The sequence below is a fragment of the Budorcas taxicolor genome, chromosome 11, assembly GCF_023091745.1.
Source record: "Budorcas taxicolor isolate Tak-1 chromosome 11, Takin1.1, whole genome shotgun sequence".
NCBI classification, from domain to species: Eukaryota; Metazoa; Chordata; class Mammalia; order Artiodactyla; family Bovidae; genus Budorcas; species Budorcas taxicolor.
Window position 1 is genome coordinate 60,340,093 of NC_068920.1, and position 23,602 is coordinate 60,363,694.

A 23,602-nucleotide genomic window follows, 5' to 3' on the forward strand; every position below is an offset into this window, starting at 1 on the left:
ACTCTGTTTCTCAGTAATTAATAATAAATGAACAGTACTTAGATAAACTAAAATTGTTTCTTTTCTCTGGAAAAAAGAAATGGAGGGCCTTAGACCTTTATGGTGTAAGTTTTAATATTTCACTTACCCTGCTCATAATTTTCTGGGATTCAATTTTTTAATATTTTCTAGACGTATTTCTAGATGCTTAGTTTAAAATTTTAAATGTGACCAAACATGGATTATTATGAGTAATGATACTTGAAGGCTAAAAAAAAAAATTACGTTCTTTAACCAGTTTTAAGGACATAGTCCCAAGTATATATTCTGAAATACCACTGAGAGTTTTATCTTCTCTATCAGGGCTTGGCAAACTACAGATAAATCTAGCTTATTTTCCTAAGCGTTATGAGCTAAGAGTGGTTTCAGCCTTTTAAAAAGGTTGTAGGAAAAAACGAAATAAATTATGCTACCAAGTCAGTTTGTGGTCTGCAAAGCCTAAACTATTTACTCTTTGGCCTTATACAGAAAAAGTTTGTTGATTATTCTATATTATACTGCTAACAACTACAAACAACCTAAGCACACATGTCAGAGCAAATGGTTGAATGGTATGCAGCCATTTTTGCTCATGTTTTTGAATAATATTTGATAATCTCAGGAATTGCTTATTCATGTTAAGGTACAAAACTAAATGCAATATGATTCTAATTTTGTAAAAACAAAAAATGTGTTTGTATAGGAAAACAAAACTAGGAGGAATGTGCCTGAATATTTTATTAATAGTTATTTTGAGTGGAATCATGAGTGATTTTTCTTTCTTTATAATGTACTTCCTAATTTTATAACCCAATTCTTTTAAATTTTTAAAATATTTTAATTGAGAGGAAAACATTTCGGAAACTGTCAAATAAGGGAATAGGAACTTGTTTGTGGTGCTATAGATGTAAAAGCTGAACTCACTAGGAAAAAACTTATTTTTGCCTGTCTTTCCAGTAAAACAGAAACAGTAGTGTATTGTTCAGCACTGTTCGAATGGTTACCATAGAGGACAGATTTCATACAGAAGAAAAGAACCACTAAGGAAGTCAAATTTGGCAGAATAGTTGATTAAAATTTATAAATAAGTCAGTCATTAAAGGAATCATGGACCTTTTACCTGTGGTTGATGAATTTAATGGCTTAACTTCATTAACATTTAAGTACATGTGTGTGATATAAAAGCTCATAACATTCTCACCTTTAATATGTTTGAAGAAATTGATGCCCAAAGTAGATGTATTAAAAATGGAGAGTTAATTATGTCATATTAATAGATTAATGGATTTTATGCCTTAATTAACCTTCATTTCTCTGTGTCTTTAGGAATTGCAAGAAGTCACTTCATAAACAACAGTCTTGTGAAGCCCATTGTCCTATACTTGATCATTTCTGTTTTATCTTTAAGGTCTTTTTGGTTCATCACGGGTACAGTATGTTGTAGATCATGCGATGAAAATTGTCTTTCTCCACACCGATCCCTCCATTGTCATGACCTATGACACTGTTCAAGGTCTGCATTCTGTGTGGGCTCTCCGGAGAGTCAAAACAGAGGTAAGGGTGAAGGCAAGTCACTTCTTAACAGAAAAAGATAGTTAATGCTGAAAACCTGCATATTTTTTTTTACCACTCATTAAAAATTATTTTAAAAATTTGTTTATTTTTAATTGGAGGATAATTGCTTTACAGTATTCTCTTGGTTTCTGCCATACATCAATATGAACCAGCCATAGGCATACATATGTCCCCTCCCCCTTGAACCTGCCTCCCTCCTCCCACCCCAGCCCACCCCCTAGGTTGTCACAAAGCCCCAGTTTGAGCTCCCTGAGCCGCACAGCAAGCCCCCACTGGCTCTGTTTTACGTGTGGCAGCGTGTATGTTCCACGCTCCTCTCTCCACCCGCCCCCCTCTGCTTCCCCTGCTGTGTCCGCAGTCTGTCCCATGCCTGCGTCTCCACTGCTGCCCTGTAAATAGACTCACCGGCAGCACACCACCTTTCTAGACTCCATATGTGTGTGTTAACGTGTGATATTTGTTTGTATGTTTTTAGAAGACTCATTTGTGAAATAAATTGAGTATCTTAGGAAAAAAATGTTTTGTCTTTAATAACTGGCAACTACCCTGCAAGGAAAATGCCCTTCTAATCTAATTATTATCTCCCCGTCCCCCTTCTTTTTGACTTAAGGAAGGCAATGCTGTTTTAAAGTTCTCTGAACAGGGGGCCACCCCCCAGAACGTGGCTACTAGCAGCTCGCTCACAGCACACCTCAGAAGCCTCTCCAAGGGCGACTCCCCTGTGGCTTCCCCCTTCCAGAACTACTCCTCCATCCACAGCCAGAGCCGCTCCGCCTCCTCGCCCAGCCTGCACTCCCGTTCACCTTCCATTTCCAACATGGCAGCTCTCAGGTGGGACTTCAGTGTGGCCATGTTTCCTTGTTTTAAACAAGAAGTTTCAAGAAAAAGATACCTTCTTTTTAAACTTTCTGTTGTGATTGGGAGCATTTAAAATTTCTCTTGACAGCTCCTGAGTACCTTTTAAAAAAAAAGCAGTATGCCCATTGAGCTACTTTTACCAAGATTCCAGGCCTACTGTGTTGCCTTGCCAGTGAGTCATATTTAGAAGCTGCCAATTCTTGTTGTTAAGAGTGCCGCATTGTTACCACTCCTTGGCAGCAGTTTGGTGAATATTAATTCTAGAGATATTTTGGTACTATTTTCTTTTGGCTTCGTTTGCTTTAGCTTTTGTTTTTATTAGTATCTATATAATCTGGGTTTTGTTCATATGTGTATGTCTGAGTACCTAAGAACATAGTTTAGACTCTTGAATAATCTAAGCGATTCCTTTTCTGAGGCAGAAGATGAACTGATTTTCAGTTAAAAAAAGAGTTACTCCAGTAGGAGTTCTAAATCTTTAGAATATAGTAAAGCGTGTTAACAAACCATGTAAGTAGCTGTTCCTTTTTTTGGTTTTTAATTGTATTTCTGACTGGGTTTCTGCCTGAATGTTTGCAAGAGTACATAGAGTTTGGAAAGCTTTGTTGGAAAGTGTGCCGTGTCAGCCTGCATTATTACTGATGGTGCCCTCTTTTCTCTGTTTGTTTTGCAGTCGTGCTCATTCCCCTGCCTTAGGAGTATACTCTTTTTCAGGGGTGCAAAGGTTCAACCTTTCAAGCCATAATCAGTCTCCAAAGAGACACAGTTTTTCTCATTCTCCAAGTAGTAATTCTAATGGCTCCTTTCTTGCACCAGAAACAGAGCCCATTGTTCCTGAGCTTTGTATCGACCACTTATGGACAGAAACGATTACTCGCCTAAGGTTTGGAGGATATATTTTTATATTGAAAGAAAAATGATGCTAAAAGTTTTAGAAAACACTTGATATTCTATGTAAAGCTTCTTGCTATAAGCAGTTACAAATACTTACAAAAATGCATAGAAATATAAAAGGCTACCTAAGTTTCAGTAGAGAATATTAGTGATATTAAGATGATCATAAAAATATTCCTTTGTCATTTGCTGTTTCTTCCTTAACTTTGTAGTAGTAATCTCTCTCGCTTGAAGTGTTTGCTGTTCTAGGGAAAAACAGTTAACTTGTGTAGTTTAGGCAACTTGGGGTTTTATAGCATTTTTCTTAAGTTTTGTCTTTGTTAGTTGAGTATCAGCTGTTCTTCTGTGAAACAGCACTAGACCTCCATTCTACATGACCTTCCTCCTTTTATGTTCTCTTTAATCATTCATTCAGTCAGTGCCAGTGTGTGTTAGTGGCTGTGGTTTATCAGCAAACAGGTCACTGTCCCTGTCTTCAAAAAGAGACATCTGGAGGGTGGTGGCACTGCAGATCTGCAGACAGGGCTTTGAAAAGACAACTGGGTACTTTCCGGGTGGGTAAGTGGACAGGGCACAGTAGTTAGAGGGGACCAGGAGAAAAGCTAGGAAGTGTGAATGTGTGGTATGTTCCAGGAATTAAAAATACTGTCAATTTGTTTATGTAGGAGAAGGGGAAAGGGCTGAGAAAGAGGAGGTGGAGAGAGAGAGCCGTTTGGGCTGCTCTGTCTCATGAAAGCTGAAACGAGGTGCTTTATGTGTGGGTCATAAGTACAAGGGGAAGAGCAGTCACTTAACAGTGGCGACGGAGGCAAGACAGGTGGATTGGAATTTATGGAGGATGTAGAGGTTGTGTAGCGGTTGGGTTCCTGGGGTTCCTGGAGGCCTGTGGATGAACAGGGGTTCTGGTACCCCTCTGGCATCAAAGATAGTAATCAAAGGTGCGTGTGGTGTCTAGGCCTTTTCTTTAGGAGAGGGTTTAACATTCATTAGATTCCCAGTCTGTGACCTCTGAATAGTTAAAACCAGGCTGTGTAGAATCAAAAAGGGCTAGGGACTGAAGTCCTGGGAACTTAATGTTTGGGGAGGAGGTTGGTGAAAAGAGATAAAGTTACTGCAGACAGACAGAGCAAGGGAGGTGAGGCGGGGGAAGCAGCAGGACGAGTCATGGAACACGAGAGAGGAGGCTTGAGACGAAGGTGTCAGTGCGTCAGATGCTGGTGACGTGTGGCGGTGAGGGTGGGCTCTGAGAGGCGGCGCCTGCTGGCAGTGAGTTCCCTGGCAGCCTTGTCCAGAGCACCTCGGGTGGGGTAGGGTGTAGTGGGATGGGGTGGAAAACGTCAGTGGGGACTGGAGGGGTGAGCATGGATGCACGGACTGTCCACGGAGTCCTTTGAGTGGGAATGAGGGTCCAAAACTAGCTAGAGGGCCCTCAGGGTCCAGGGAGGGTTTCATTTTTCCCGAACTATGTTAGAGAAAATTCATCTTCCTCTTTGCCCCTAAATACCTCAGTGTGTTTCTCTAGAGAGTAAGGACACTTTTTACCAAACCATTTTTTTACCAGACCATTTTTACAGTCAGCTAGGCAGCCAGTAAGTCCTTCATATAATCTGATGTTTTAGTACATCTGTGTATTGAAAGACTCATTTTAAAGTGAGAGAGTAGGCTGCAAAGATGACACACCCAGAGCAGGAGAGCATTGAAAATATGGGGAAGAGGAAGTGACTGATGGAACAAGGAGCCAGACGGGCGCTCAGGAGGAGAGACGGGCCCTGGGGAGAAAGAAGGTGATGATTGTCAGCTAGGCCGCACTGGGGCGCCAGTGAGGTAGAGGCCACATCTGTGCTGTTAGGCCAGCAGCTCAGGGATACGTGGAGGAAAGTGGAGATGTGAGTGCAGGGTTGAAGTAGGTTCCATTTTTGCTCCTTATATATAACATAAAAATTCCCTGTATTTAAAAATCATTTGTTTGGGGACTTCTCTGGTGATCCAGTGGTTAAGACTGCATGCTGCCAATGTGGGGTGGGGGTTGGGGTCACAGGTTCGATCCCTGATCAGGGAACTAAGATCCCATGTGCTGCGTTGTATGGCCCCAAATTTAAAATGGAAAGAAAATACTGTCACTAAAAGAAAAAGTCATTTCTCCTTAAATACCTCATTGCTAAGTTGGATATATTGCAGATGCTTATTTTACAGTTCCAGTCCTCTGCACTGCTCTGCAAAGAAACTTTTGAGAATAGAGAATTTTGGGGTATGGTTTAAAAAAAGAGAGGTGAAGTGGAACCTAATCTTAGAGAGTAGGGATGGATTGGAGAGGTCATGTTATAAAAAGTCTGACCCCTTAGACCTTGTAAGAGATAGGAATTTAAGTTTGCATTACTTTGGCAGTAGACAACTAGCATAGTGTAGAATTAAAAAGTCTGTAGGTAATGATTCCATTTATTGTAATTTCTCCCAAAAAGCTATGTAGTGGACTCAGTCAGAGCTGAGAGGAATCTTAGAGGTGATGAAGTTCAGTTCTTAGAAGAGCTCTTATGTCTTCAAGGTTATCACTTGGCCCAGTTAGTATTTCTTGTATTTTCAAAGACTTTTTATTAATATCTGAGGTAGGTTTTTAAGCCAGTGCCACCATTTTCTTTATTAATATATCTATTACAGGAAGAAAAATTCACAGGCCTCCAAAGTTTTTATTACATCTGACCTCTGTGGGCAGAAGTTCTTGTGCTATTTAGTAGAGTCTGAGCTCCAGCTGCGGTAAGTGTGCTTATGTTTCTCGTTTAACCCGTGTAAATAAGTTTGTGCTTAGTGCTTAGTCGCTCAGTTGTGTCTGGCTCTTTATGACTCTGGACTGTTGCCCGCCAGGCTGCTCTGTCCATGGAGTTCTCCAGTTAATGCTGGAGTGGGTTTCCATTTCCTTCTCCAGGGAGTCTTCTGACCCAGGGATCGAACCGGTGCTGCTCTCTAGGGCTGTTCTTTCTTTTCTTCTTTCTCTTTCTCTTTTTTTTTCATAATAACTTTATTGAAATAATTTATATACCATAAAATTAACGTTTTAAGTGTATAATTAAATGATTTTTAGTAAATTTACAATTGTGCAACGTCACCACAAGCCAGTTTTAAAACTTCCTCTATCACTTTTGAAAGATCTTTTGTGCTTGACTTTAGTCAGTCTGTGTTCCCGTTCCCAACCTCAGACCTCCAGAACGTAGGCTTTCTGGCCCTGCAAGTTTGCCTTTTCTGGATGTTTTATATAGATAGAATCATATAGTAGATAGTCTTTTGAGTCTCCTATCTTCTTTCACTTGGCATGTTTTAGGACCCCCACGTTGTAACATGCATAAACATGCCATTCCTCTCACTGTGTAGTACCACATTTTGTTCATTGGTCGATGGACACTTGGCTTGTTTCTACTCTTGACCGTTGTGAGTTATGGCACTGTGATCATAGGAGCCAGAATCTTTGTGTGGACATGTGTGATTCATGTACATAGGTAGGTAGGTAGCTAGGAGTGGAGCAAACGATAAATTCAGTCAGCTTTTTTTTTTGGGGGGGGTCCTCTGAGGCATTTTATTTGTATGTATTATATCCCTGGAGAAAAAATCCAAGGATTTTCCCTCCTGTGTGTTTTTGTTGCTTCCTCATGGTCCATGATTCCAGCTGAGGTTGTCAGTACAACGAAACCAAACTGATGGGATGGGGGCAGGTTATTCGGCCATTTTTCTAGATCTTTGAGTTGCACGTCAAATCTGGGGCTGATTACTCCATACTTACTTAGCCCACCTTGTGAAGTTTACAGCAATTTTCCCAGCCCTGTGATCATCAGTGATTTCAAGTTCGCCAGTGTGACCGTGCTTCATCATCACTCTCAGAGACCTCATGATGACTTTGGAGCACGGCCTAATGAGGACCTGGCGTTTACCACTCTTTCCGGCATTGTTGATACTCTTGAGAGCTTCAGCCAGGACATTCATGCGCACTGTTCTGGCAGCACAGAAGGATGCTGGAAAGAGGACTCATTGTCAGCTTTTAAAGAAATTGCTAAATTTGTTTTAAAACAACTAAACTGCACCATTTTACATTCTGTCCAGCAGTTTTTGAGTGTTCCAATTTTTCATCCTTGACAACATTTGATACTGTTATTTTCTTTGATTGTACCCATTCTGGTGTGTTTGAAGTGGTTTTAATTTGCGTTTCCCTGATGACTTATGATGTTGAGCATTTTCTCATGCGCTTATTAGCTATGTGTTTATCTTCTTAGGTGAAATATGTATTCATATATTTGCCAGTGATGGACCCTTTAATTTTGAAATTATTGCAGATCATAGGAAGTTGTAATGTAGTACTTGTCCCCCCAGAGGTAATGTCTTACATAACTGCAGTGCATTACCAAAGCAAGGAAATTGATATCAGTACAGTCCACAGACCTTGTTCAAACCATCAGGTTTACATGTACTCACTTGTGCGTGTGTGCATGTGTGCGTGATTCAGTGAAGTTTTCTCACGTGTTGCTGTGTGTAGACACCACAGTCGAAATTCTGAACTTCTTTATCACCTCGCGGGTCTCCCTCATGCTGGCTACCCTTTAGAGTCACACACTCCACACCCTGGACTTCCCAGGTGGCTCACTGGTAAAAAAACCCTCTTGCCGCAGGAGATGCAAGAGACAGAGGTTCGATCCCTGGGTCGGAAAGATCCCCTGAAGGAGGAGATCATAACTCACTTCAGTATTCTTGCCTGGAAAATCCCGTGGACAGAGGAGCCTGGCGGGCTACAGTCCATGGGGTTGCAAAAGAGTTGGACACGACCGAGAGACTAAGCATGCACGTCACACCCACCTCCCACTGTCCCCAATCCCCGGCAGCCACTAATCTGTTCTGTCTCTGTGATTTTGTCATTTGTCATTGAAGGTGTCATATAAATGGAACCCAGCAGTAAGTAACCTTCTGAAACGGGCATTTAACAGTCAGCCTGATAGCCTTGAATTGAGTATACGCACAGGTTTGTTGCATGTATCAATACTGTATTTGTTTTTTAATTCGAATGTTTAGATGTGTAAAGTTTCAAGAGAGTAATGATAAAGCACAGCTCATCTTCGGCTCTGTCACCAACATCCAGGCAAAGGACGCAGCGCCAGTGGAGGTAAATGCGGGCGGAGCTCCTGAGAAGTTGGAAATCTCTGTACTTTATAATTTGCACAATTCGAAAAAACATTTTTTTTGCTTTTTGTTTTTTTCAAGAAGATAGACACTATGCTGGTCCTGGAAAGCAGTGGAAACCTGGTGCTGTATACAGGGGTGGTGCGGGTAAGTAACACATAGCACCCCATGCTGTTAGTAGGCCTGCTTTTTTAATTATTATTTTTTAGTGTTAGTTTGATATTTAAAATTTGTTGCCTCGTGACTGTGGAATTTGGCAGAAGATTTCTATAAGAATTGAAAATGAACCCTTTGGTTTAGGTTGAACCTTATTTGGAGTATTTCCCTGGTGGTGATAAAGAACCAGCCTGCCAATGCAGGAGATGCAGGTTTGATCCCCAGATCGCGAAGATCCCCAGAGAAGGAAATGGCAACCCACTCCAGTATTCTTGCCTGGGAAATCGCATGAACAGAGGATCCTGGTGGGCTTTAGTCCATGGGGTTGCAGAGGAGTTGGACATGACAGCGATTAAGCAACAGCAACTTGGAGGTCTAGGTCTCATGGTCATTAGATGGATTGGCATTATGAACACAGTGCAGCTGGGGAAGCTTCAGTGAATGTAGGTAAATTATTTTTTAATAAAAGGAGAAAAGGTTAACTGAAGTTTTATAAAATGTAGTTTTAAAATTTATGTATGGTCAGGTTTGTTAACTCTCAGAGTTTTAGTAAAGTTCAGTTCAGTTCAGTTCAGTCGCTCAGTCGTGTCCGACTCTTTGCAACCCCGTGAATCGCAGCACGCCAGGCCTCCCTGCCCATCACCACCTCCTGGAGTTCACTCAGATTCACATCCATCGAGTCAGTGATGCCATCCAGCCATCTCATCCTGGGTCATCCCCTTCTCCTCCTGCCCCCAATCCCTCCCAGCATCAGAGTCTTTTCCAATGAGTCAACTCTTCGCATGAGGTGGCCAAAGTACTGGAGTTTCAGCTTTAGCATCTTTCCCTCCAAAGAAATCCCAGGGCTGATCTCCTTCAGAATGGACTGGTTGGATCTCCTCGCAGTCCAAGGGACTCTCAAGAGTCTTCTCCAACACCACAGTTCAAAAGCATCAATTCTTCGGCGCTCAGCCTTCTTCACAGTCCAACTCTCACATCCATACATGACCACAGGAAAAACCATAGCCTTGACTAGACGGACCTTTGTTGGCAAAGTAATGTCTCTGCTTTTGAATATACTATCTAGGTTGGTCATAACTTTTCTTCCAAGGAGTAAGCGTCTTTTAATTTCATGGCTGCACTCACCATCTGCAGTGATTTTGGAGCCCCCAAGAAACCAGTTTAAAAAAAAAAGTTTTCAGACTGTGTGGATGTGAACTCCCGTGTTGCTTTCCGGAGAACCCTGTGGAGACTTAAAAGAGAGAGCGATTAGCGTGATTGTTGGCTCACTCTTTTCAGGCCAGTGAGGACTTTATGTCAGGTTTTCTGAGGAAGAAGTGTTTGAGGGTTTATGATGGACTGCAAGCTGGAGAGCACAGTTTGGACTAGGTTGGGTTTAATTTCCTGAGTGCCACTTCAGCTTAATTTCTTTTGGCCCCAAGACATAAATGACACTTATTTCTCTCTGCCAGGAGACTTAATAAGACTGATGCTTATAATCTCTGAAAGCTTAATGTGCCTGCTGCGTTTACCTCCAATAAGGTGGAAGAGTGTGTGACATACTTGAATTTTGTTTAATGTCTTAACTATATTAACATTCCCTCTGTTTCCTGCCTTCGGAAAGTTCTTAGTGATGAAAAGAAGGAATCAGACTAAGAGAGTTTATGTCAAGATGTTTGTAATTGGATGGTGGAATTTGATATGTTATTGAAATTTTAATTCTCCCTGTTTTTTAGTTGTGTATGGTGAGCGTAAACTTTGAAATAGCAAAAGAAATGCATGGTTACATGCCTTAATGTTTCATCGAAGAACATGATACATGAAAGCTAATATTTTTTCCCCACATTTTAAAATTCTTTCAGGTGGGGAAGGTTTTTATTCCTGGGCTGCCAGCTCCCTCCCTGACAATGTCCAACACGATGCCTCGGCCCAGCACCCCACTTGACGGTGTTACTCCTACTAACCCTCTGAGTAAGCTGCTTGGATCCCTGGATGAGGTGAGAAGGGGAGTAGGTGTTGTCAAAAATTGATAGTTTTAGAGAAGTTGGGTCAAATATTAGCTTTTTCCATGGTTAACTTTTTTTCTGTTTTAAAAACAGTAAAATTGGAAGTTTAGCTAATGCTTGTAGAATATGAATATTTTCAAACACAAATGATTTGGTAAACGTACAGTGACTTCCCTTGTGATGTGTGAGGTGCTTTTTTGAGGATGCTACAGTGAGGAGAGGGATGCATTCTTTTTCATCTAGGGGGTCTCACAATTTACTTGTGTGAATCAGATGTACTGTCTGTTTTAAGAAACCATAATTTAATGCTCGCTTCGGCAGCAATATACTAAAATTGAAATGATACAGAGAAGATTAGCATGGACCCTGCTCAAGGATAACACACAAATTTGTGAAACGTCCCATATTTTTAAAAGATAACTAATGAGAACCTACTGTGTAGCACAGGGAACTCTGAGAGATGTGTCTGACTTGGTTTGGACCTGGAGGACAAATGGAATATTTGTGGGTGGAAGGGGGCATTTGGGTAAAGAGGAATCCCATGGGTGTGGGCGTGGAGGCAGGTCAGTGCAGAACACTGCTAACATATAACTGTACCTCCACCTCTTGGCACACAAGTTAAGACTCAACAAGTCTGAGGAAAGAATGAATACTTTTAAAAATCCATGTGGTCTGTTGGGTGAGGCAGGGCAAGGGGTGGGATATTCTAGTATTATCTATGTACTAGATACTGTTCCAAGCATTGTATGTATACTAACTCATTTAGTCCCTTAAAACAGCTTTATTAGGAAAATATTAATCCTTGTTTTACAGATGTGTACATGGAGACACAGGGAGGTTACTTGTCTAAAAACATACAGCTCGGAAGTGGTAGAGCTAGGACTTACACTCCACCTGGCATGCTCTTAAAGAAGAAAGGATAAAGAGCTTTTTCTTTCTGAATACAGTCACTAAGACACTGTTGGTTTTAGAGGATGCAGTTAAGAATGTTAGGATTTGTGTTTCAGATGGGTTTATCTTGGGATTAAAGATAGACCAAGTGGTATTAGATCCCAAGTGGTATTAAACTGTGGGGCCACTTACTTTTGATTCCTTTCTCTGTTGATGTTGGCCCCTCAAGTCCAGGTTATCTCCACAACTCTCCAGTGCCATCGATCAGATGTCCTGTTTTTATTGACTTTTTATAGTTGCTCTTGGTGGGGACCTTGGTACAGGCTACTTAGTCATACTTAGAATGGTGTAAAATCATTGTGTACAATTGTTAGACCATATGCAAACAAGACATGTAATTTCTTCATCCTAATTTCTCAAAAATGCTTCACGTGTTATATTTATGACCCTGTACAGGTTCTGGTGTCCCCAGTTCCAGAACTGAGGGATTCTTCAAAGCTTCATGATTCTCTCTATACTGAGGATTGTACTTTCCAACAGCTCGGGACTTACATTCATTCTATAAGAGACCCTGTCCGTAACAGGGTAACGCTAGTAAGTGTGCACATTTATTTTTAAAAGGCAGGATAGCTTTCCAAGAATTATGGCTGTCATGTAAAGTTTGTCAGAATGCAGAGTTTTGTCTGAAAAGTGGAAACAAATATTTCATGTGGTTTTTTAAAAGCGCTTGTAATACATGATTTTTTTGCCCTATTTTTCTTTAAAGTAGTTTCATCCAGCTTTTTTCTAAAGTTTCTATATTATTAAAAAGTGTATTGGAAACAAAACTTGTTCATTCAGTTGAATTTTAATATAGACATTTTTTGTTGTTGTTGTTAAAAGTGAGACTTTTGGTGATGGTGACTCTTAGTGTCTATATGAAAATTAGGCACTTTGTTTAAAGCTAAGAGTTTTTGTTAATGTCTTATAAATAAGCACATTTATTGTGTCTGAAGTTTCAAAGTATTCAGTTCTGTTTGAAAAAAATACTACTTATTTTTCGTATATTTTATTGCATTTTTCTTTGACAGGCAGACAGTCTTGTTAAGCATCAGCTATTTTTAGACATCCAGAGATTTAGAATGAACAGATTCTATTCACTTGCCCTTATTTGTTTCCATATTCTTCCTAGGAACTGAGTAATGGCTCCATGGTGAGGATCACTATTCCTGAAATTGCCACCTCTGAATTAGGTATGGTTGAGGATCAAACCTTATGTTCATGTGTTCTTAGTTTGATTTAAAAGATTTGGAGTGATTGTTGATATACATTAATAATTGGGGCTTTAAACGTTTTGCTGTTTTGGAGCCACAGGATGGGCCTTCTTCCTGCGCTGAGAAGCTGTGACGCGCTGCTGAGTGCTGTGCGGCCCATCCGTGTGTGCGCCAAGGCTGGGGCCCAGGAGCGCGTGCTGGTTCCACCTCTGTGAGCTTTCTCATGTGGACACGCCTCATGCAAGAAAGTCTGAGAAACAAGCCCAAGCAACTAAAACAGTTTTTGGCATATCTGATGGTTTTTAATCCAAAAATAATCTCTCAATTGTTAAGAATAATTGAGAAATTAACATAATTGCCTTTGAGGAAAACTTAACATTTTAGCAAAAATACACTCAGAAGTATTTTGATAAAATCAGAGTCTGCTTGAATTATTATTGAAATGCAATTTGGAAAGTACTAGGTGGAGAATATTTCTGAACATTAAATACTAAAGAAAACCATGTAATCGAAAAGATTTGCCAACAAATGTTTAAGTTAAGAAAACAATGCCTGTGTGATATAAGAAAATTCAGGATGTCTGTTAGTTTAAATCCAACTTCTAGTGCAGAATGTTGGCAGATTTTGTGATCTCTGGAATTTGCCAAGTGGGCTGGAGTGCCTTTCTCATTTTAGGAAGTACTCTTCATCAGTGTGGTAGATGATATTCTGAGTTGGTATGGAGTTGCCTTGCTTTTCTAAAGGGTATTTAGCCAGTGATCTCAAGAAATATAAGCCTAACCAAAATACATAAAAACAGTTAATGGATTAGTTAAAATAAATAAAACAAAGTGAAATCCTACTCTTGCAGGAGCAAATAGAAGTCACATAGTTTGTGCACAGAAGGTTTTGTACTTGATAAAACTTTCCTCAGCACCTCAGTCGGTATCTGGTTTACACTGATTTTGGACTCAACCATGACAAATTTGGTTATCTGGTTTTCTGACATTGGTTTCATTTGATTCCAGCCCTGGTTGTGTGTGGACACATAGCAAATTGATGAGAAAAAGCATATACTGCTAAGGATGGGCTTTGGTAACAGTGGATTTGGGAAGGGAAGGAAAAAGTCCTCTAAAGAGATTATGTGGGTATACAAAAACATTGCAGGTCGGGGCCATTTCTTGCCGAAAGCAGATAGCCCTTCGTAGCGATAGCCCTTGCCACCCTGCGGGAGTCGCTGTGTGACAGCATAGCGCTGTAACTGATTGTCATACTGATGGTATTGGGCCGTTAAGAAGGATGGAGATGACGTGGTATTGACTGATCTGTTGAAGACAGCATGTAAAACACCGTAGAAACAGGGCTGTCAGAAATAATGAAAAGTTACAAAGCTTTGGTTGACCAGAATGTTTAATCATTTACAGCATATTTTAAAGCTAGGTGAATGTTTTTATTTGAGGATGTATGTGTTCATTATTCTATATTTACTGAAGTATTGAAACAATATTTTATATGAATTTATTAGTGTAGAAATTGTGTGTTTTTGTTAGAATGATCTTTAATTCATTGCCCAAACTAGGACATTTTTGAGAGCAAAAATGGGAAGCCGTTAATAATTGTTGGGGCCACAGATGTCAGTCAGTTCTGTCTTAGGTAACCTGGGCTATGTGGTTATTCTATTTCTGACCCAAAATTGATGACGAAAACACTGCTCTGAGAACTCTCACAAGCCCTGTTAAATTCAGAGTCAGATGACTGGCTAGGTCAGGTTTGCGTCCCACCAGCTCTTTAATGGCAGTTCCCTTTTCATAGTGCTTGACCTTTATATAGCAGTGATTTAAAAACCTTAGTAGAAGGGGAAAAGAAATGCATGCCTAGGAAGCATACTAAAATTAATCTTTGCTTTCAATAGTACAAACTTGTTTGCAAGCAATTAAGCTCATTCTGCCGAAAGAAATAGCGGTTCAGATGCTCGTCAAGTGGTACAGTGTCCACAGTGCCCCAGGAGGGCCCAGTGATCACTCAGAGTGGAACTTATTTGTGACCTGTCTCATGAACATGATGGGTTATAACACAGACCGCTTAGCGTGGACAAGAAATGTGAGTACATATGATCGTTTTTCCTCCTGAGATACACCGTTATCAGTGTAATGTTTGCATAATTGATGATACAACATTCAGAGTATGTAACACACCAGTGTACTAGTAGGCATACCTTATTCATCAAAATGGAATAATGCTAAGGCTTATTGTATCTATACATTGTAAGTCAAATATTAATTTAATGATAATGTTTTACTTGTAATTAGAATCATTATGTTTTTATAACGTAAACCACTTTGACTTTTATTTCTCATTTCATCGTTGTAACATGGCTGCAAATTATGCTTAGGTTAGTAGGAGCAGTCTTGATTTTACTGATGAAGAAACAGTCACAAGGAGATCACAGACTAGAGATTTGCTCAAAACTGGGCCTACAGTGTATCTTCTGACTCATGGCTTAATGTTCTTCTCTTGAGGCCCAGATTCTCTTTTTCCACATTATTGCTTGGTCTATGAGGAAGGTTTAATTTTGAAGGGGATTTAAAGTACTTTAGCCTAAATATCTAGCCTGTCAGTGATACAAACTAAGCTCCTCATCTCCCTCCCGAGAAGCTTTGTTACGGGTCCTTCATAGGTTATTCACAAATCAGCAGGATAGGGTCCTCAGTCTCGGTGTTTTCGTTTTGCTTCCGGAGATCTTTCCCAGGACAGCCTTGCCTGGTTCACTCTGAAGAAATCACTCTAGATCACACTTACAAGGTAACTCAGCTGTACCTGTCAATACATTTGGGTTTCATACCAGCAAATCCATTTAAAAAAATCATTGTTTTTCTTCATTATAAAAGTATACACGCTTACTGAGGAAAATTTGGAAAATGGAGAGATTAAAAAGGAAATAATACTAAGAGATAACCACTGTAAACATTTTCATTGTTGCTTCTCATAAACATCATGTCAATGAATATTTCCCATTTTAAGAATTCTGCAACCTCCTTCCCCCCGATTATCGTTCTCATTATAGGGTACCATATGGCTTTGTCATAATTGTGAAAAAGTAGAAGTATTAGTCGCTTGCTTGTGTCCAGCTCTTTGTGACCCCATGGGCTGCAGCCCACCGGGCTCCTCTGTCCATGGGATTCTCCAGGCAAGGATACTGGAGTGGGTTGCCATCCCTTCTCCAGGGCATCTTCCCCACCCAGGAATCGAACCAAGGTCTCCCATATTGCAGGCAGATTCTTTACCATCTGAACTGCCAGGGAAGCCCCACTAGCTAATAATTAAACATTGTGGAATCAGGTTTTTTTGTTATGAGTAATTTGAGTAACATTCTTCTGTACACAGATCTTTAGATCTCTAGTCAGTTCTCAAGAATTGAATCTTAAAAGAGGAATTACTGGGTCAAATAATGTTCAAAAAGGACTGACTGTCCAATCAGCATTCTCACCAGTGTCATTTAAAAGTGCCTGCTTCACCTCCCAGATTCTTGGTGTGCTGAACCTTTGCCAACTCAGAGAGAATTTTTATTATTTCTGTATAGGTAAATGGGGATGGGTTTTCCAGTTTTTTGTTTTTTTTTTTTACCTCTGATTCATCCCTGCCTTGCTCACATTGTCTCCACCACACTGCTTTCCATTGTTTGTCCTGAACAAGGACAAACGTGTCCAAGCGTGTTCTTACCTCAGGGTCTTCACACTTGCTCTTCTCTCTGGAGAAAATGCAGGCTTGCCAGATGGCTCAGTGGTAAAGAATCTTCCTGCCAGCGCAGGAAATGCAGCTTTGATCCCTGGATCGGGAAGATCCCTGGAGAAGGAAATGGCAACCCACTCCAGTATTCTTGTCTGGGAAATCCCATGGACAGAGGAGCCTGGTGGGCTATAGCCCGTGGTGTCGCAGAGAGTCAGACCCGACTGAGCACGCATGCGCGCACGCTGGAGAAAATGCCTTCATCAGGCAAGACAAGCTGAGGCCTCGGCCGGTGTCACCTCAGTGCAGCCTGCCGTGTCTCTTCTGTGTAGAATTGGACTTGTCCCTTGTCTCCTGCTTATTATCCTCTTTACTTATTTTGTGTGTTTCTGCTCCCATTAGGAAGGTAAATAGCAGTGCCTGGCAAGGATGGATGCTTAGTGAACATGGGCTGAATGAAAGCCCTTGTCCACCTAAATGAAGTATTGTTTTTAAAAGAGTTTATATGTGTTGTATCATATGAAAGAACTGCCTTCTGCAGTTTCCTTGGGGAAAGTTTTACTGGGAAAATAGAGAGTTTTCTTAGTCCAAACCATTGCATGAATGCTACTTCAGTCCAGATGTTTCCATTCTTTATTAAATATGAAAGAGTTGAGCCTTACAGAAGCTGAGGATTTCTGCATATGAATAAGTCTGCTTCAGCTTCTTGTAGTTTCTGCGTGCTGCTGCCCTGCAGGACCTGATGAATCCACATCACTGTGCCTCGTTCTCTCGCAGAGGGCCAGAGCCCCTCATGGTTCCTGTTGCAGAGAGGGCCGAGCACGCAGCTGCGTTTTTCTTTTGTAAAGAAGAATCTGACTCTTTGACTAATTTGTTGCGTGGTAGCCCTAAGAAAAGGAACAAGGAAATGAGCCCTGAGACTGAGTTGCTTTGACATTTATTTGGATGACTGCATAGTTAAACCTTGTCTTGGTTATCCTTACAGTGAAAGCTCAGGATGAAATTGTCCTCAGTGGCAAATGGTTTTTATTTTGTTTTGTCCAGATATATCCCCTTTGTTGTCAGTTAAGTAATAGGGTGGAGAGTTAGAGAGTACAGAATTTCTGCCGATGACCAGCTATATGACTCTGGAATTTGTTTGGGCCTTCCTGAATTTACTGATGTTAAATGACAGCTCTGGGCCAGATGATGTTTCTTTTTGGTTCACAGGTTCTGTGAGTGGTTGCATCTGAGGTTAACTGTTCTGTCCTTTGGGATGCTCTTATTTTCATTAGATATTGAGTCCCTGCTGTGGGCATGAAGCCAGGCTTTTCAGATAAGCATTAGGCAAGACAGGATAGTTCCTCCCATTGAATTGACTGTCCCAGGAGAAGGCAGATAAATGAATATTTTATAGTCAGATTATGATAGATCAAGGTCGGTGATCCACAGGATTATATAACAGGATTGGCTAAGCGGTGACATATTAAAATAATGAAAATAAAACATCCATATGTGTGACAAAAAGGTATCTGTATCAGTTTCCCCCATTCTTTCCCGTAACTCCAGGTCTTAATGAATTTGATAACCACAACAGGGGTGTTCTTTCTGATTGTGGGACTTAGATTGTGTCTGTGTGTGCATGCTGTGTTAGGTTAAAGTTTCAGGTAAAATCATTTCATTTGTTGCTTTGATTTTACTCTTGTCATTTTTGTTTTTTGATAATATTGTGTATAAGTTGGGCTCAGTTTTTGTGTGTTTAATACATTCTTTTAAAAAAATTCTTTGCCATTATGGTTTATCACAGAATATTGAATATAGTTCCCTGTCTTATACAGTAGGACCTTGCCATTTCGATATTCTAAATGTAATAGTTTGTATCTACCAACCCCAAACTCCCAGTCCATCCCTCTCCCTCCTTTCTTGTTCCTTGGCAAGGATAAGGCTGTTCTCTCTGTGAGTCTGCTTCTGTTTTGTAGGTTCCTTTCTGTCATAGTTTAGATTCCACAATGAGTGATATCATACAGTATTTTGTCTTTTTCTTAGGCTGTGTTTTATTTGACTACTTCATAAGAAAACCTGTTCTTTTGATCAGTTTTAAAAATTAACTTTATTCAGTTTTAAATATTGCTGTTTATGTTTAGTTTTTATACATAAATCAACTTTCAGATGAATGAGGTTGATAACTATGTAGGTTTCTATAGCGTAGGAAAATAGACATTATCATTTATACGGTTATGATTGATGAACTGATAGTTCAGTGCCTGTGCAAAGTAGCAGAAGGGGCTAAGGTTATGCCAGGGAAAATTGAATTAGGCTGAACTTTTAGAAAACTGCTTTTATGTAACTGTATTAGGATAGGCTATTATAACAGAAAGCTGTTAAAAGATATAGTGGCATACACAACAGAAATGTGTATCTTGTTCCTTTAACAGTCCTTAGCAGGTAAATAGGCCACATGGTTTAATTAGGAACCCAGGCTAATGGAGCATCTGTCCTTTTCAACCTGAGGCTTCAAAGATCACCTTAGAGTTGACACCACCCAGTCAGATGCGAGGGATAGAGCATAGGGGAGCATGCTTGGGAGGATTTCATGAACTAGTCTGGCATCGGTGACACCCACTCTCATTCATAGTCACTGTCACAGGGCCACGTCTCACTGTGAGGGCCGGGATACAGCAGCCTGGCTGTGGGTCCAGAAGAAAGAGGAGAACTCAGATTTTGGAGAGTAGCTACCCATCTCTGCCAGAGAATTGTTGGGCTGTCACTATAGACAGACTCTAAGTATATGTCTCTAAATGTATATTTGCTTAGCTCTGACTTTTGGCTAACATTGGGTTGATTCTTTGAGACTGGGTGTATTTTGGATATGACTAATGGTTCTTGTTCTACAAATGGAGTGAAGATCTATGTCATGAGAGAAGTGGGGAGGAAAGGAAGCTACTGCTGCCGAACCTATGAGCCCAGGCACCAGACTGGATGCCTTATATAGATGATTTCATTTAATCTTCACAATGACCCTAGAAGAAAGGTGTTCATATCATGTTTTTCCAGATGAGAAAATGAGTTTTGATGTCATTCCTCAGTTTCCGTAATTGGCAGAACTGATTGCTGAGTCCTTTAAGCTGATCTGTTGTAAGTGATACATTTACATGATTTTTGTCTTCTCTTTTGGGGTTATCTTCCAGTTTGACTTTGAAGGATCACTTTCCCCAGTCATTGCACCCAAAAAGGCAAGGCCTTCTGAGACGGGATCTGATGATGTAAGCATTGTTTTTTCTTGCTGATACAAATTAGTTTGTGGGTACTTGTACCAGTCCCCCATATTTGTGGTGTTCCTGTTGATTTGTGCATATTTTTAACAGCTTTTGCTTATTTTAATACTAAATGGCAGTTATTTTGAAGGATAGGGCCTGTCAAGTTTTCTGTGATTGTTTATTCACTTTTGTCTTTAATGCTCATCTTAAAACATACATGATGCTGTGTGATATAAATTTGAGTTTACAGATGTTTTACTGCCAGCTCATCACCTTAAGTGACAACCTTTATTATGCAGTGTTTCTTTAAGTTCTCAAACATGTCAGATTCCATGGGTATATTCTTGTGTTGCAACACATTCTTTTAAAATTGAGGTATAATTTGCATAAATGAAATGCTTAGATCTTAAATTTACAGCTTGATCAGATTTGACAAATAGACACTCGTGTAATCCACACTGCTCTCAAGGATGGAACATCTCCGTGAGCGTATACAGTTCTCTTGAGCCATTTTTAATAGAAGCATCCACTGATTTGATTTCTATCATATGTTAGTTTTGCCAACTCTAAAACTTAATATAAGTAAAATAATATAGTATGTAGTCTTTGGTATAAAGTTTCCCTCATTCAGCATAATGCTTTTGAGGTTCATTGATGTTGTTGCCGAGTCAGTAGTTTGTACCTTCCTACTGAGACAGTAGTATGACTATACCGTGGTTTGTATATTCATTCTTCTCTGGATGTATATGTAGCCTATTGCCATTATTTGACTATTATGAGGAAAGCTGCTGCCCACATTCAGGAACTAGGCTTTGTGGACCTATATTTTCATTTCTCTTGGCTAAATGAATACTTAACAGTACACTTGTTGGGTCATTGCTGGTCTCGAATTGATTGTACCATGTTATATTCTGACAAGCAGTATATGAGTTGGCCAGCATTTGCTGTCAGTCTTTTTCCTTTTAACCATTTGAGCGTGTACAAAGTGGTTTCTTGAAGTGGTTTTAATTTGCTTTTCCAAAATGACTCATCACGTTAGGCACTATTTCACGTACTTGTTAGCTACTTACATATCTTTTTGTGAACTTTCTGTTCAGGTGTAAATTAGATTTTAAAAATATTTATTGATCTAAAGAAGTTCTCTATATATTTTAGATACGAGTTCTTTGTCATATGTGTTTTGGGAATATTTTCTCCCACTATGTGGCTTAACAGTATCTTTTGCTGAGAAGAGTTTTTTATTTTGGTTGTCTGACTTACAAATTTTTAACTTTTATGATTGGTTCTATGTCTGTTGCAAGAGTTTTAAGTTAGAATAATACACTGTATTAAGCCTGATAGAAACACCAATAAATTCCAAGTTCCAAAGAAACCATAGATTATCTCAACACAATACAGCTGTACAAAATACAACCATAGACTGTCTCAACACAGTACAATAAATCACAAGTAGAAACTAGTTCAGTTCAGTTCAGTCACTCAGTCGTATCCGACTCTGCCTGGCCTCCTTGTCCATCACCAACTCCTGGAGCTTACTCAGATTCATGTCCATTGAGTCGGTGATGCCATCCAACCATCTCATCCTCTGTCATTCCCTTCTCCTCCCGCCTTGAGTCTTTCCCAGCATCAGGGTCTTTTCAGATGAGTCAGTTCTTCGCATCAGGTGGCCAAAATATTGGAGTTTCAGCTTCAGCATCAGTCCTTCCAATGAATATTCAGGACATCTTTTAAGATAGACTGGTTGGATCTCCTTGCAGTCCAAGGGACTCTCAAGAGTCTTCTTCAGCACCACAGTTCAAAAGCATCAATTCTTCGGTGCTCAGCTTTCTTTATGGTCCAACTCTCATATCCATACATGACTATAGGAAAAACCATAACCTTGACTAGATGGACCTTTGTTGGCAAAGTAATGTCTCTGCTTTTTAATATGCTGTCAAGATTGGTCATAACTTTTCTTCCAAGGAGTAAGCATCTCTTAATTTCATGGCTGCAGTCACCATCTGCAGTGATTTTGGAGCCCCCCAAAATAAAAGTAGGTCATGATTTCCACCGTTTCCCCATCTATTTCTCCTGAATTGATGGGACCAGATGCCATGATCTTAATTTTCTGAATGTTGATTTTGAAGCCACCTTTTTCACTCTCCTCTTTCACTTCATCCAGAGGCTCTTTAATTCTCCACTTTCAGCCATAAGGGTGGTGTCATCTGCATGTCTGAGGTGATTGATATTTGTCCTGGCAACCTTGATTCCAGCTTGTGTTTCTTCCAGCCCAGCATTTCTCATGATGCATTCTGCATGTGAGTTAAATAAGCAGGGTGACAATATACAGCCTTGATGTACTCCTTTTCCTGTTTGGAACCAGTCTGTTGTTCCATGTCCAGTTCTAACTGTTGCTTCCTGACCTGCATATAGGTTTCTCAAGAGGCAGGTCAGGTGGTCTGGAATTCCCATCTCTTTCAGAATTTTCCACAGTTTGTTGTGATCCACACAGTCAAAGGCTTTGGCATAGTCAATAAAGCAGAAGTAGATGTTTTCTGGAACTCTTGCTTTTTTGATGATCCAGCAGATGTTGGCAATTTGATCTCTGGTTCCTCTGCCTTTTCTAAATCCAGTTTGAACATCTGGAAGTTCATGGTTCATGTACTGTTGAAGCCTGGCTTGGAGAATTTTGAGCATTACTTTACTAGCATGTGAGATGAGTGCAATTGTGTGGTAGTTTGAGCATTCCTTGGCATTGCTTTTCTTTGAGATTGAAATGAAAACTGACCTTTTCTAGTCCCATGGCCACTGCTGAGTGTTCCAAATTTGCTGGCATATTGAGTGCCACACTTTCACAGCATCATCTTTCAGGGTTTGAAACAGCTCAACTGGAATTCCATCACCTCCACTAGCTTTGTTCATAGTGATGCTTCCTTAGGCCCACTTGACTTCTCATTCCAGGATGTCTGGCTCTAGGTGAGTGACCATACCATCGTGATTATCTGGGTCATGAAGATCTTTTTCGTATAGTTCTTCTGTGTATTCTTGCCACCTCTTCTTAATATCTTCTGCTTCTGTTAGGTCCATACCATTTCTGTCCTTTATCGAGCCCATCTTTGCATGAAATGTTCCCTTGGTATCTCTAATTTTCTTGAAGAGATCTCCAGTCTTTACTATTCTGTTGTTTTCCTCTATTTCTTTGCATTGATCGCTGAGGAAGGCTTTCTTATCTCTCCTTGCTGTTTTTTGGAACTTTGCATTCAAATGGTATATCTTTCTTTTTCTCCTTTGCCTTTTGCTTTTCTTCTTTTCTCAGTTATTTGTAAGGCCTCCTCGGACAACCATTTTGCTTTTTTGCATTTCTTTTTCTTGGGGATGGTCTTAATCCCTGTCTCCTGTACAATGTCACTCTATAGACGGACATCACCAGGTGATCAGTACTGAAGTCAGATTGATTATATTCTTTCCAGCCAAAGATGGAGAAACTCTATACAGTCAGCAGAAACAAGACCAGGAGCTGACTGTGACTCAGATCATGAACTCCTTATTGCCAGATTCAGACTCAAATTGAAGAAAGTAGGGAAAATCACTAGACCATTCAGGTATGACCTAAATCAAATCCCTTATGATTATCTAGTGGAGGTGAGAACGAGATCTAAGGGACTAGATCTGATAGACAGAGTGCCTGATGAACTATGGATGGAGGTTCATGACCCTGTACAGGAGACAGGAATCAAGACTGTCCCCAAGAAAAGTAGAAACTAAAATAGACTCAATACTTGTAAAGTGTAGCACAGTTCAAATATAAAATTCAGTTGATTATTAGGTATGTTACTAGCCTCAGCATCTTGTCAACATGTATTTCAGCTGTATTCAAGTAGACCTCTCCTCTTACCCA

At 40.2% G+C, this 23,602-nt stretch overlaps 1 protein-coding gene and 1 non-coding gene across 2 annotated transcripts in view; both read left to right on the plus strand.

Annotated features, from left to right (window-relative positions):
- ANAPC1 (anaphase promoting complex subunit 1) overlaps positions 1-23,602 on the plus strand; it is a 94,448-nt gene that overhangs the window by 10,156 nt on the left and 60,690 nt on the right. The window contains exons 8-18 of the mRNA XM_052647575.1: positions 1,427-1,572; positions 2,204-2,424; positions 3,125-3,334; positions 6,001-6,096; positions 8,392-8,482; positions 8,581-8,646; positions 10,497-10,631; positions 11,988-12,125; positions 12,703-12,763; positions 14,676-14,863; positions 19,657-19,731. Of these exons, the coding sequence (XP_052503535.1) occupies positions 1,427-1,572; positions 2,204-2,424; positions 3,125-3,334; positions 6,001-6,096; positions 8,392-8,482; positions 8,581-8,646; positions 10,497-10,631; positions 11,988-12,125; positions 12,703-12,763; positions 14,676-14,863; positions 19,657-19,731 (1,427 nt within the window). The remainder of the gene's footprint in view (positions 1-1,426; positions 1,573-2,203; positions 2,425-3,124; positions 3,335-6,000; positions 6,097-8,391; positions 8,483-8,580; positions 8,647-10,496; positions 10,632-11,987; positions 12,126-12,702; positions 12,764-14,675; positions 14,864-19,656; positions 19,732-23,602) is intronic.
- Positions 10,947-11,051, plus strand: LOC128057137 (U6 spliceosomal RNA). Its single transcript, XR_008200310.1, has one exon. It is a non-coding gene; the product is annotated as a U6 spliceosomal RNA (small nuclear RNA).